This window comes from Patella vulgata, chromosome 1 (assembly GCF_932274485.2).
Source record: "Patella vulgata chromosome 1, xgPatVulg1.2, whole genome shotgun sequence".
Lineage (NCBI taxonomy): Eukaryota > Metazoa > Mollusca > Gastropoda > Patellidae > Patella > Patella vulgata.
Window position 1 is genome coordinate 7,351,098 of NC_065879.2, and position 14,210 is coordinate 7,365,307.

At 34.8% G+C, this 14,210-nt stretch overlaps 1 protein-coding gene across 1 annotated transcript in view; it reads right to left on the reverse strand.

Annotated features, from left to right (window-relative positions):
• Positions 1–14,210, reverse strand: part of LOC126815015 (GTPase-activating Rap/Ran-GAP domain-like protein 3) — an 82,371-nt gene that overhangs the window by 40,882 nt on the left and 27,279 nt on the right. The window contains exon 2 of the mRNA XM_056103094.1: positions 7,875–7,944. Within this exon, the coding sequence (XP_055959069.1) occupies positions 7,875–7,944 (70 nt within the window). The remainder of the gene's footprint in view (positions 1–7,874; positions 7,945–14,210) is intronic.

Genomic DNA, 14,210 nt, shown 5'->3' on the forward strand with positions numbered 1-14,210 from the left:
TTCTAACATGGATATACATTTTATGTTGGACTTGTGTATATACTCTTTCTAGAACATCAAATACTACTTCTAACATGGATATACAACATTTTATGTTGGACTTGTGTATATACTCTTTCTAGCACACCAGATATAGTACTTCTATCATGGATATATAACATTTTATGTTGGACTTGAGTATATACTCTTTCTAGCACACCAGATATAGTACTTCTATCATGGATATATAACATTTTATGTTAGACTTGAGTATATACTCTTTCTAGCACACCAGATATAGTACTTCTATCATGGATATATAACATTTTATGTGCTACTTTTGTATATACTCTTTCAAGCACACCAGATACTAGGCCTACTTATAACATGGATATATATAACATTTTATGTTGGACTTGTGTATACACTCTTTCTAGCACACCCGATATACTACTTCTAACGTGGATATATTACATTTTATGTTGGACTTGTGTATATACTCTTTCTAGCACACCAGATATAGTACTTCTATCATGGATATATAACATTTTATGTGCTACTTTTGTATATACTCTTTCAAGCACACCAGATACTAGGCCTACTTATAACATGGATATATATAACATTTTATGTTGGACTTGTGTATATACTCTTTCTAGCACACCAGATATACTACTTCTAACATGGATATATAACATTTCATGTTGTACTAGTATGTGAGGTTATAACCTAGAGGTTCCCATCAATTCAATAGAACCACATCTGTAGTCAGTGTAGAAAAAGACGAGGTAACATGATTCACTATTGATTTCAGATTCATCACTCTCTAAATGAGTTGATGTAATCTTTTTAAACAACCCATTTCATACAACTACCTACACTATCCGTTCAAATTAGAAAATAATTTGACATGCTAAAACTTTAATCTCGTGCAAAGTAGCTTTTTAAAAAAGGAAAACTAAAAAAAAAAAACCTACAGAAGCAGTAAAGATAGATAGCTTTAGGAATATTGCCGGTTCACAAATTACTATTAATTACAATATGTGGTGTAGGAATTTAACTTGCCGTCTGAAATGAAATGAAATAGGTTTAACAGCCTACTTTTCTGCACAAAATGCCCGAAGTTCATAAAACATTCTCAGACTTCAATTAAGAATTTACTCAAGTTTCAATCACTGTTTATGAGAAATACTTTTGATCCAGAAACACAAATCTTTGCACATAGTTTCTTATTGATGTATTTGATACATTAAAACAAAAAAAGTTTTATAAAGGGTTATATTTTAGTTAAAATAAGGCGAACAATTTTGAGTATATTTTTAACGCAAGTCTGAGAATGCTTTGTGAACTTGGGACTTGGGCATAAAGAAAATATTGTCCAGACAGTTTCTGCCTACTCTTCGTGTGTACAAGAGACCTCATTTTTTGTCCCATCTGCATGACTAGCAAAATGTTCTTTGCCGGGTACTCTGTCCTGCATCACTGAGAAATTTTCTGTACGAAAATGACTTTCCCAACTGGCCTTTAGATGCATCTGTACAGCACGAGCATGTCAAATATATCACTTCTTCTAATGCAGGTGGGGGCCGAATGGTTAACGAGTGCACAATGCATCATAAGGTCTGTCATTGAGTCAAGTGGCTTGGTTTCTATTCCCAGCTTCTACATGACAAGGAGTAGGGTCGGCTGTCCAACATCGTGATTTTTCTCCAGGTTCTCCGGTTTCTCTCCCACTAAGCGAATTAATGAAATAAAATTGAACCAACTGAGCTAAGGAAGACAGAATTTCAATAAAAGTAATTGAATACAATACAAAATTTTATGGAATCCAAAATAAAAATAATCATTTAAGTTTTCAGTTTCACAAAGTGAGATTCCGGCTGATATTAAAAGACAATCACACGACTTCATTTTTAAAAAAATCATTGTATAACGTTATAGACAATGCTTTTTTGTTCCAGACTCCATATTTCATTTGTTTCTATGACAACCATATTTGAATTGATAATTGGGTTTCAAATTCATTTTTTCTTGTACAATTATTAATTTTTGCTTTAAAGATAATTTCATTAATTTGTTTTTAGACGCGATTACCGAATGTAGCAAAGATGATGACAATTCCCGCCATATATCCAAAGGCAGAAATGTCACATGCCGATAGCGATGGAATACTTGTTTACGTTATTTTACCATTATGACATGAGAAAAGTCACAATTTGAGTGGAACTGACTTTAAAATATTATTTATAGTAATATGATTGCCACTTTGTACAATTGATTTTTATATCATTGGAGAGAACACCACAATCTGTACATTTCTTTGTATAGAAAATATTTTTTTAGTTATTTGCAATTTTGTAGAGGGTATTAGGATTAACAATAATCCACTAATTGGCTTAGGGAGATGGGCTCTGCTGATTTAATGAGCTTAGAGGTAGGTAGCTAATCTTTTAATTGGCTCTAGGGTTAAATAGGTTAATACATGTACTTTAGATTGTTAGGTCTGTAATTGAGTCAAATGGTGTGGTTTGGACCCCTGTCCAATTATGTGGGTTTTCTAAGGGTCCTCCCACAGCTAATGACCCCTACGGGCAAACAAATTATTGAACCAAATTTTAACCATATGTTAGTGTCGAAATGACCTAGTTTGTGTCGAGTGGACTTTAAACCCCATTTCTCTCTCTCTCTCTCTACTAAGCCACAGTGATTCTCTGAAAAAATAAGGGTTTATCAACTGTCTATAGGTGTACAAATATTAGTGTCACATGTAAGCTTATCTTACATCCAAAACACAGAGAGATTTAAGGTCCACTCTACACAAACTTGAATCATTTCGGGACTAACATATGGTTCAATTTTATTTCAATTTGCTTGCGAGCAGCCTTTAGCAGTGGGGGGGGGGGGTTGAAACCGCAGGACCCGAAGAAAACCCATGACGTTGGACAGGTGACCCTACTCCTTGTCATGTACAAGCAGGGAATAGAAACCATGTTATATCACTCAATGACGGACCTTATGATCCACAACGCATGTGTAAACCATTCGGCCACGCAACCCCTCTACGTCCAAAACAACACTATTTATTGTAGAAATGACAGTGTGAATAAGCTACACAAATCTGTATACTCAAAATCATTTACCCTAAATCCCAAGCCATATTAACTGACTTCATCTCGCACGCTTGGAGAATATCTTATGAGGCTAAAATAAACGTCTATCAGTAAAACTATTAGAAATAATTATTTGACGCTCTGCGGTTTAACCAAGAGCCATATATAAAGATGGCTAGACAGATTTTAATAAATTAAATAAAAGTAATAAAAAAGTTTTTTTTATGTTTATAATTTTTTTTTTATTACACCTAGTTCATATGTAATTTTTTTTATATATTTCAATCTGTCAATAACATGATGTATTATGTATTGGATGTTAAATTTGTAACAAAAAACTGTGGCCATGGTTGCCATTTTATTACATAAACTGTCAGTTGGACAGATCAACATTACAAATGAAATGAAATGGGGTTTAACGTCCTAATGTTCTGCTCTGAATGGGATAATGAAATGAAATGGGGTTTAACGTCCTACTGTTCTGCTCCGACTGGGCTAATGAATACGGACATATGCCATGTAGTGTGCTATGAGGGAAAGTTTGACCGGACAGAGGCGCAACAGTCTCGTCTTATTTTTCAAATTCCAACTGTCAAGTGATCTTTTATGTGCACTCCAGTTTGCACATGGGACATCAGTTTTCCATCCCTTCCAAACAACTATACATTATCCTTTGCCAGACCCTCCGTCCCACACCCCTGACAATTGGGAACCACATCAGAAAATCATGATAATTTTTTGGGCCAATGCGGGGATCAAAAATGGGACTTCCAGGTTGTCGAGCCAACATCCTTCCTACACACCGAGCCCCAGTGGCTCCCTCAACATTAGAGCAAAACAGATTTTAAAAAATGGTTCTGCTTAAGATACGAAGGATGAGAGATGGAAACTGTGCATAGCAGTAAGATTAGACAAAACTTAAGCAGTCGCCAGGCAAGACAAATCCACATTCTGCAAGAGAAGGACAGAGAACAAGCTAAAAAAACCTGATTTTTCAGGACAATCAAGGGCTAAAATATAGAAAGTTAAGGTCTGATATGCATGAATATCTACAGTAACCTAGATCTGTTGAGCATATAAACATAATTTAAGTTTCATCAAAATATGATAAAAATTGTGACCTATAGATAGTCCAAAACCTTGGTATTACCTACTTTTACACTATTTGCGTACAAGGAGTGGCCATTTTGTTAGGCAGTTTCAGAACCAAGATGTGGGAGTATAAAAAGCCATTTTGTTACCCAATTACAATTGGAACAATAGTTTGCCAGAGTTTTTGGTTCAAAATATAACAACCAAGATCAGAAGGCGAACGAAATCCAACTACAAAATCTTAAAATGTGCTTTTAATTGACCATGTGTATGACAGCACTCCACAAATTAAATTCTTCCCTCACTAAAGTTCACAAGATCCATCTAGTTACAACACTTTTGTAAGTTTATCATATGGTTTGCACTTGCAGATAATAGGATAATCACAATATATTCGAGACAAAGATCGTCAAGCTATATATCCTGATCTAAAAACCTGCTGGAGTCACCCTCACGCTGTTACCAGATAATTACTTAGAAGGCACAGGTCAACGCGAAATCCTGTTTTCATGTTCATGTTATTAAGCATGGGGTTATTCAAAGAAAAATTCTATTAAAATCACATGAAGGGTTATTTGCAGAAGAATAGCATACCTGTTTCTATCTCTATGCACATTAGAAGGAGGCTAATTTAGTAATTAACAATCACACCCATTTTCAACCTCTTTAGTATTTCATTATGGCTATAAGATTATTTTAGCAAGATGGGATTAGATAACATATAAGGTTAGTTGTAGGTGCACATATGGCCAATGATATCCCCCCCCATTGACTTTAATGTTAATTCTCGTCTCTTAGACTGGCTTTAACTTTTTCCCAAATTTTCATTGGGTAGAACACTTTCTACCACGGATGGAGCAATAAACATTTCAACCTAACCAACTTCTCAACTCACGTATCCTTCCGTCTCCAAATGATGAATATTCACCAAAACCTGATTCCACACCAAAAAGTCAACAATAATCACCATGCAAAAGGTGGGGGGGGGGAGGGAAAGGGATAAAAAGACTAAACATAACTTTCGCCCTTCATTAGTGAGCTGTGTCTTATATCAGCTTTCACCGCCATTACTAGTATATCTATTGGGTTGCATATCGTAAAATGGGCTTAAGTCAACTAGAGGCGAAAAGGCAGTTTGGGGGTGAAATAAAATGAAATGGGGTTTAACGTCCTACTGTTTTGCTCCGAACTGGGCTAATGAAGACGGGCATACGCCATACAGTGTGCTATGAGGGAAATTTTGCCCGGACAGCGCCACTACGGCCTACTCTTATATCGAATTCCAACTGTCAAGGGATCTTTTACGTGCACGCCAATGTGTACACGGGACCTCGGTTTTTCGTCCCATCCGAACGACTAGACAGCTGTCCTTGTCAGCCCCTCTGCCCTGCATCACTGACATGCGAGAACCATGCCGGAAAATCTGGATGAACTTTCTCGGCCAATGCAGGGATCCAGTTTGGGGGAATTGCACCAAGAGAGAATTGGGGTTTAACATCCACTCAACACAAACTAGGGACTAACACATGGTTTAATTTTATTTCAATAATTCGCTTGCATGTAGGGGTCTTTAGCAGTGGGAGGAAACCGGAGGACCCGGAGAAAACCCACAAGGTTGGACAGGTGACCCAACTCCTTGTCACGTACAACCGGGGAATCGAAACCAGACCATTTGAAAAACCTAATGACAAACCTAATGATACAACGCACACATGCTAACCATTCACCCCCCCCCCCTTGTGCATTACCATGTTTTTATTAAGCATAGAATGAATAAAAACAAGGAAATGTATGGACTATTTCTATTTTTCTTGTTTTCCCTTATCTAGTGACATTCGATTACTGTTTTGAATTATCAGATATCACAGCCTCACATAACAACTTTTGATCTTTGAAGGAATTATTAGTGAGAAGAAATTCGCCCTTGTATCTGTTATCACTTGTCACTTCCGTCAGTTATATAGAAGGATAACTCATGTTTTCCTTTTGCGTTTCGTCACTTCCCATTACGCATCTATCGTAGCAATGATCTCGGTGTTAAAATTATATTTGGAATGTGTTTAACCAGTTCTATCACATATGTGATAATGACTGACACCAATATTGTCCTTTAACAGTAGCCCAGTTCTATCACATATGTGATAATGATTGACACCAATATTATCCTTTAATAGGATACCCATAACCACAATCATAATTTCTAACTATGGGGTTACTCACAGAAAAAGGGATTTGGATCAAATCAAAGGTTAGCAGTAGAATATCAAAACTATCCCATACCCATTTAATATAATCTATTTGATATCTAGCTATGGGGTTAAATCACACAAAGGGTTAATAGCAAGCCTGGAAATAAGGCACCAGTCACAGACAATGTCAGGCATAGATTCAGGCTTTGTCAGGCACAAAACGTCTATTGCCTGTCAATTTGTCCGGCCCTGATTTGTCTTTTTTATTGATATTATTAATACATGTCAGCATTAAGTTGAAAATGTCAGGTACTATTTCATTAGTGTCTGACATTTTGTCAGGTACATCAAAAACCGTTATTTCCAGGCCTGGTTATTAGTAGCAGAACATTGTATCCCATCTCTACTAGTATTATTAGCAGCATTTTTCATTCTAGCTAATAAGGTCATTCATAGTAAAAAGGGGTTAGTAAAATGAATAAAGGGTTAGTAGGCGAAAATCATACCCGTAACTTGCTACTGCTGTCCTGAAAACCAATCATCAAATAATTGTAATTTTTAATGGGTGCAATATTATGTCTGTTTCTCCCATTGAAAAACCTTTGCCCCAAAATCAAATAGGCTACGTCGGATATTCTCCCTGATTAACCCAAGGCCAGAGAAATAAGTGAAGGGAAGATCATATTATTGAAGCGGTGGTTACAAGCATTATCAACTCATTAAACATCTAATAGCAAGTTACTGACAATTGTTTTCATTGGTCAACTAGGTTTCTGCCAGACCAATCAAAACAGTTGATACAACTTTTCTGGTGTATTTACTTCATTAATCATTGACAAACTATAATAGCATTAAGTTATTGACAATTGTTTTTATTGGTCAACTAGGTTTGTGCAAGACCAATCAAAACAGTTGATACAACTTTTCTGGTGTATTTACTTCGAATATATTGAAGCTATTATCATTATGCGATGTATGTTATAAATGTTTCTTTCTGGAACATTCATTGATTTAATCAACAGAAATTCCCAATACCGTCTATATAAAAGTTATTTTGCTGGTTGTCGGGTTCCAAAGTTGTAGATTAAAAAATAATTTGGGCTTTGGGAACACAAGTGATTATCAACTGACTAGACATGGAAGTATTTATCGATTCGGTTTACAGTATGGCATACAAATAATACAAACAACAAAGTTCTTATCCGATGTAAATATCCCCGGTAATGGCAGTTAATATAAATTCTGAATGTGAAGCTATGAAATCAAGCCTATATATATATCAGCTAACTATGTTAAATTAAAAAAATCACTGACTCTACATTCTTAAAGATAATGCTAATGTCTTGGTTCTTGAAAGAAATGCCTACATTGACTTGACTCGTCCATTTTGAGCTAATGAATTTAAGAATCTGACAATTCCCCCTCCCTGAACAAGCCACACCCTCTCCCATCCCCCTAACAACCATCTGTCATGTCGCCAATCAATGTGTACAAAATATCTTACCAATTCCACGGAACCATAATGTCGTCTGCTGAACACTCCTCGTCTGGCAGCTAAATCGGATGCCGGTGAACTGAAAAATACAAAAAAATACACCCATAAATATTTCAGTTTCTGAAAATTCAATTGGTAAAAAACAGGTTTGGTCTCTGTTGATTACACTGGAGTTTGTTCTTCAATAAGTTTTTAAGCAATTGTTTAGGGGGTTTTGCAACATGGTTTCCCCTTGTCAGTGGTGCAGGATGGAAGGAAAAATACATCAGGTGAGGAAACCATTTCTGTGATATAATAGTAAGTGAAGGAGAATTACACCACACACAAATAACCAGACACCAATCAGACAAATCTGCGGACACGGCACACAACACAGTAGGCCTAGGCCCTATGGATCGAGATGAGAGCTTCAGGTTGTATGAAAATCTGAAGTAGGCCTACTTCTATATTCTGCAAGATTTAAAAAACATTAGCCAAAATTCCCATACACACACTCCAAGTTTGTGTTTTCCGTGCCATTGATATTATTTTGGGCTTTATATAAGGTACGAAAAAGAAACATTTTTTTGACAAAAAATAAAAAATATGATTTTATTTTATTAATATAATTTATTTATTTTTCAGTTGTTGCTTCATCATTTTTTAAATAAATATTCAATATTCGGCTGAATTACCACCGCCTCTGGTTTACCCCAGTTTATCCTACAGCCCAATGTTTTCTCCTCCATCGATATAATTTATTAACCCTTTAGCTCTTGGATCAAGCGAAACGGCTCAAATCTTGTGCTCTTGTGGCAGCCTATATGAAGCAGTATTTTCAGATGGTTTGGAGCTGTCCAGGGGTATAAGGGTATGTAATATATCGCTTTTCTTTATTATTTATATTTTTATAAAGGAACCTATGTAATCAATTGCAATATTCATATTGATAAAGGGTTAATATTTCTTTTTTATTTATTTTTTTTAATTTTCTATTTCATATCCGGTGTAAGAAAATGAGTAATGAACACAAAAATTTTTAAATAATTTGTCATTTTGATGCATTACTGAACTTCTTTTATTTACAAGAACCGATAAATATTTCATTTGATTGATTATACCTTCTTAATGGTTTACATTTTTATGTATTTTACAATTGCCATCGAGACGGAAATTCTCAAACTCCTTTATAAATGCTGAAAGAAATATCATTCCTCTTTATATGGCATAAATAGACTTCAATTAATCACTGTCATTGCTATGTCAAAACATAATACAACATGTTTCCTATATATGTAGTTGGGGTGTTGGGTGGTTGAGAGCTACGGAGAGAGAGAGAAATGGAGACAAACTAGGTCATTTCGGGACTAATGCATGGTTCAATTTTATTTCACTAATTCGCTTGCGCTGTATCATAAGGTCTGTCATTGAGTCAACTTGCGTGGTTTCGACTCCTCGGTTGTACGTGACAAGAAGTAGGGTCACCTGTCCAACCTTGTGAGTTTTCTCCAGGTCCTCGGGTTTCCACCCACTGCCATAGACCCCCTACGCGCATACAAATATAAAATTGAACCAAATGTTAGTCCCAAAATGACCTAGTTTGTGTCGAGTGGAAGTTAAACTCTCTCTCTCTCTGAGAGAGCTCTAATTCATGCACTTCAGTTTGCAAGACCTGTAATTGAGTCAAGTGGCATGGTTTTAATCCAAATTCCTGGGTTTTCTCAAGGTTCCTCCAGTTTCCTCCCTCTGCTAAAAGACACATGTTCGCAAGCAAATTATTTAAATAATATTGCACCATATTTTCATCCGAAAATGACCGGATTTGTGTCCGTTAAACCCGATTTCTCTCTCTATATTTTACATTTGTGATATGGTGCATGGACATACTTAATGGCGTCTGTTATAATTCAACTATTTTTATTACAACTTGTGGGTATCATTTAGTTGTGTTGTTTTAGCGGAAGACAGATCCTTTAAACTACACAACAGAGAAAGAGAAATGGGGTTTAACATCCACTCGACACAAACTAGGTCATTTCGGGACTAACACATGGTTCAATTTTATTTCAATAATTTGCTTGCGTGTAGAGCTCTTTAATTAGCAGTGGGAGGAAACCGGAGGACCCAGAGATAACACACGAGGTTGGACAGGCGACCCTACTCATTGTCAAGTACAACCGGGAAATCGAAACCCCGCCAGTTGACTCAATGACAGACCTTATGATGCAGCATGCACATGCTAACCATTCGGCCAGTGGTTTTTATGATTCTCAATGGATTCTAACAGTTTTCCAACAATGGTTTGAAACTAAACACTAAATACAAAAACTCCTGCTAAACAACGCAACTAAAGGATACCTGATTGCTTAGTAACAGCCCTACAAATCAAATGTCGTTTCCATTAAAAATTTAGAAACTTTACGATTACCTCTGAAAACATATTGTAGAACATTTATAACAGATAATCACCATCGACACGTTTAAGACTCTGACTAATGGATTAATGGGGTTATCAATTTCACGATCAATATCCTATTAATAGATGTAATTGATCGAAAATCATTTAGTTCAATTACAGAAATAAAATACAATACGGTCAAATTCTAGTCGACTCTCAATCAAAGAAAAGCGTAATTTTCTGTTGTTTAATGTCAAGAGTGCGATGTAGTTAAAGTAAAGATGTGTCATTTACTTTTTTGGATAAATATCAAACTTTGCATGGCTAATAAGAGAGAGAGAGAGAGAGAGAGAGAGAGAGAGAGAGAGACTTGGGTCAAACTCGAAACAAACTAGGTCATTTTGGAAATAATATATGGTTCAATTTTATTTCAATAATTGGCTTAATAATGAAAGTCTGGTTTTATCCAGACATCGTATAATACAGTTTGGAAGACCGTTTTCCATTTCCAGATGAAGACTGACAGGTTTATGTTGTTTGAAAACGTACCACATATATTGATTTAGTTTCTTGGCCCTAAGGCAGAGGACTTTAAGGGCTTTTAACATGAAATTAAGCAGTTTTATTCTCCAAAACATAATCAAAATTGTCCCTTTAACATTTAATTAGGAAATCAACATACCAACGCGAGGTAATGTTGCAACATGAAGCAATAAAATTAATTAGTATCGCAAATGGAACTTGAGTAATTTCAGAGTCTTTTTGTTGTGTAGTAATCTAAGATGTGCCTTTGAACGGCTATTTCTGTTAAAGAAAGCTTTTATCATTACCCGCTCAAAATTGACATCGGAATGAACTACTCATTGGGTTATTTTTCCAGAAATTGTGACATAATTTCGTGATGGCTGGAGGGATCATCTTCATCTTGAAATAGAAATATGAGAACTGTCGATGAAATGAAGAATGGGACACTGTAAAAGGATTATTAATGGAAGTTCAAGCGAGACTGATGTTCTTTTCGGATTTTATGATTTAATTATATAAAGACTTAATAATGGCGTCAGTCTTGACAGGAAATCAACATCGCGGATTGATTTAGGTTGCGACAGTAATAAGGTTTAATCTGGTCTGATCGAGTGTGACGCAAATGGTCGTGATGAAAAAAAAAGAAAGAATTTGATGCTGTAGAACCAAGACGGAAATAAAAGATGATTTGGTAAAATAATGACGTCACGTGGAAGAGGAAATAACTGTCTTTAAACCAAGATGACCTTTTCATTACTAAGATTTTCTTCCTAGCTTTATAATTATCTGTTTTAAAATAGTCCAGGGTTCTATGAACAGGCAGTATTTAATACAGTCATCCACCTAATATTAAACATACATTATGCAAGAGTTAAATCTGTCTATTGCAGGTCTTTCTTTAGGCCTGAAATGTTATCTAAATTATTAATTAGACATTAATTAACCTATCTAGACCATAATCAACTCTTGATGGCATCGCTAGCCTGCGATCTTTAGTGGATAATGAGCCGATTTACTGCATAATTTTCAATCACGATTTAATGATTAAATGGATAATCAAGACTATGCTGTTTATCGTACTGACTTTAGTAATGGATATCGATGCTAGGCTGAAATTTAAACTGCTCAATTTTCGGTACATAGTGGATCAATTCGAATGAAATTTTCAGCAAATTGCCTTTACATTATCTAGTTTTTAACTATTATAGTGAAAACTGCCAGCTCGTTATCTAATCTCCTATAATGTATCTTTAAGGGCTTTCAAGTAAAGTATGTCTAGTTGTTCAGAAGGGGCAAAAAATAAAGGCGAGTCCATTGATATAGATGTTATTGACCAGTGAGACATTAAATCCAATTGCACATATAAAAATTACCATAAATATATATCTCTTTCTCATAATGACCGATATATTGTGAGATATTAGTATGACTAGGTAGTATTTAATACAGTCATTCACCCAGTATTAAGTTGTCTGCGGTATCACCTCGGTGGAAGATGACGTTAAATAAAGCTATTTAACCTCTAGGTTCTCCAGATTCCTTAATTCATTAAAGACTCTTGTGCGCAGGTGAATTATTGATGTAAAGATATACCATATATTAGTCTCAAAATGACCTAGTTTGGGTTGAACCCCCTTTCCAACCCACTTGCCACTGAAACAAATCACAGAAATATGATCGACTTGGGTCAAAATAAAGTATGGAATCGGAATGATCTAATTCAAATAATTATGCTTTAAAGGGACAATAACACTCTTGCTGGCTTGAAAGCTCCAGAAAATAAATAATATCTCTATCTAAGTACTAGATGTTTAAGTGTCCTACCTGTTGTGTAAATTATCCATTACATCCTATTTTACTTGTCCAGAGGGTTCGAAAATATTTTTAAATCGAAGTTTCATTTGAAAAGGTTTACGTTAGACGTTTCAAACCATTATGTTGAATTTTCAAAATTTTTAAATAAGGTGTGTTAAGATGAAATTTGTATCATCAATTAATTGAAATATTCTAAAATAGTACAATTTGTTGACCAGAATAAAGATTGAGACATATTATTCAGTTACAACAAGAGTGGTATTGGGCCTTTAATGCTAAATAATTTTAGATCAATTTTTAACTTCAGCTCATAACATGAACACCCTATCGATTATATCTTAACATTGGCTTTTGTATATGGACATGAAATGATGAACATGGTTTGATTGTCATCCCACACAAACATATTAACACATAAAATCCAATGAAATCGATCATTTTATTTTCGACCACGATCAAAGAGAGATCTAACCATTTTAAATATCTAGAACGCAGTATGGTGCCCATTTCATATAAAAAGATCACATAGAAAACATCCTTTTTAAATATAACACTGAATCAATATTGTTAGATGTCTGACGGTTTTGGACACAGAGGATTAGATTTAAAGTTGTTGTTGCCAGATATGGAATCTGTTTTGCCTGCAGGGTGTGCTATACTAATATTATTTACAGGAAGCATTCTAAAAACAGATCCAAGACCTAATAATACTTAGCATACATGGTCTCTTACAAATAGTTTTTACGAAATAAAAATGTGTAATATTATATAGAGATATAACAATTTATGGAATTATTCCATTAAAGATACATCATCAGATATTAGATAAAGAGTTGGCAGTTCTCAACATAATTGTTAAAAACTAGATAATGTAAAGGGAATTAGTTGAAAATTTCAGTCAAATTGATCGACTCTGAACCTAGATTTTAACAATTGAATTTTGGGCCTAGCCTCAATCATCATTACGATAAAAAACATAATCTCGATTATCCATTTTTTGATTTAATCATGAATGAGTGTCGAGCAGCAGATTGGATTATAATCCAGTAAATATCTCAGTTGATTATGGTCTGGATAAGTTAAATAATGTCTAATTAATAATTTAAATAACATTTTAGGCCTAAAGAAAGACCTGCAGTTGGCAGATTTAGCTCTTGCATAATGTATGTTTAAGTTAATTGACAATATTTCAAATATGGATTCAGAATATTAGTTGTCAAAATGAATAATTATATTAAACTGATTTTATAAAAACACACTTTTGTTACAATATTATTACAAGGTGTGATGTGACATTTGTTAAGCGCTTAGAAATATCACCGGATATAATAAAGCACTATAGAAGATGAATAATAATAATAAAAGTTATCCCTCTCCGCCTAAAAAAAAACAGCGGAGGAATTTGTCCATTGTAATTCAATTTGGTTATATTATTTTTTTGAAGAAACTTAAACTGACATCTGACTTTTATGTGACTTTAGCGTCTTTACACTAAAATAACGTCTTCTTTTTCTGCAACAACCAGACTGAAGAATGTGGGCATATGTGACATACCATCTGTCCTATAATGAAACTTATGCCATTGGTATTGATGGGACCATTGGGACCTCATTCATACTATAAGAATC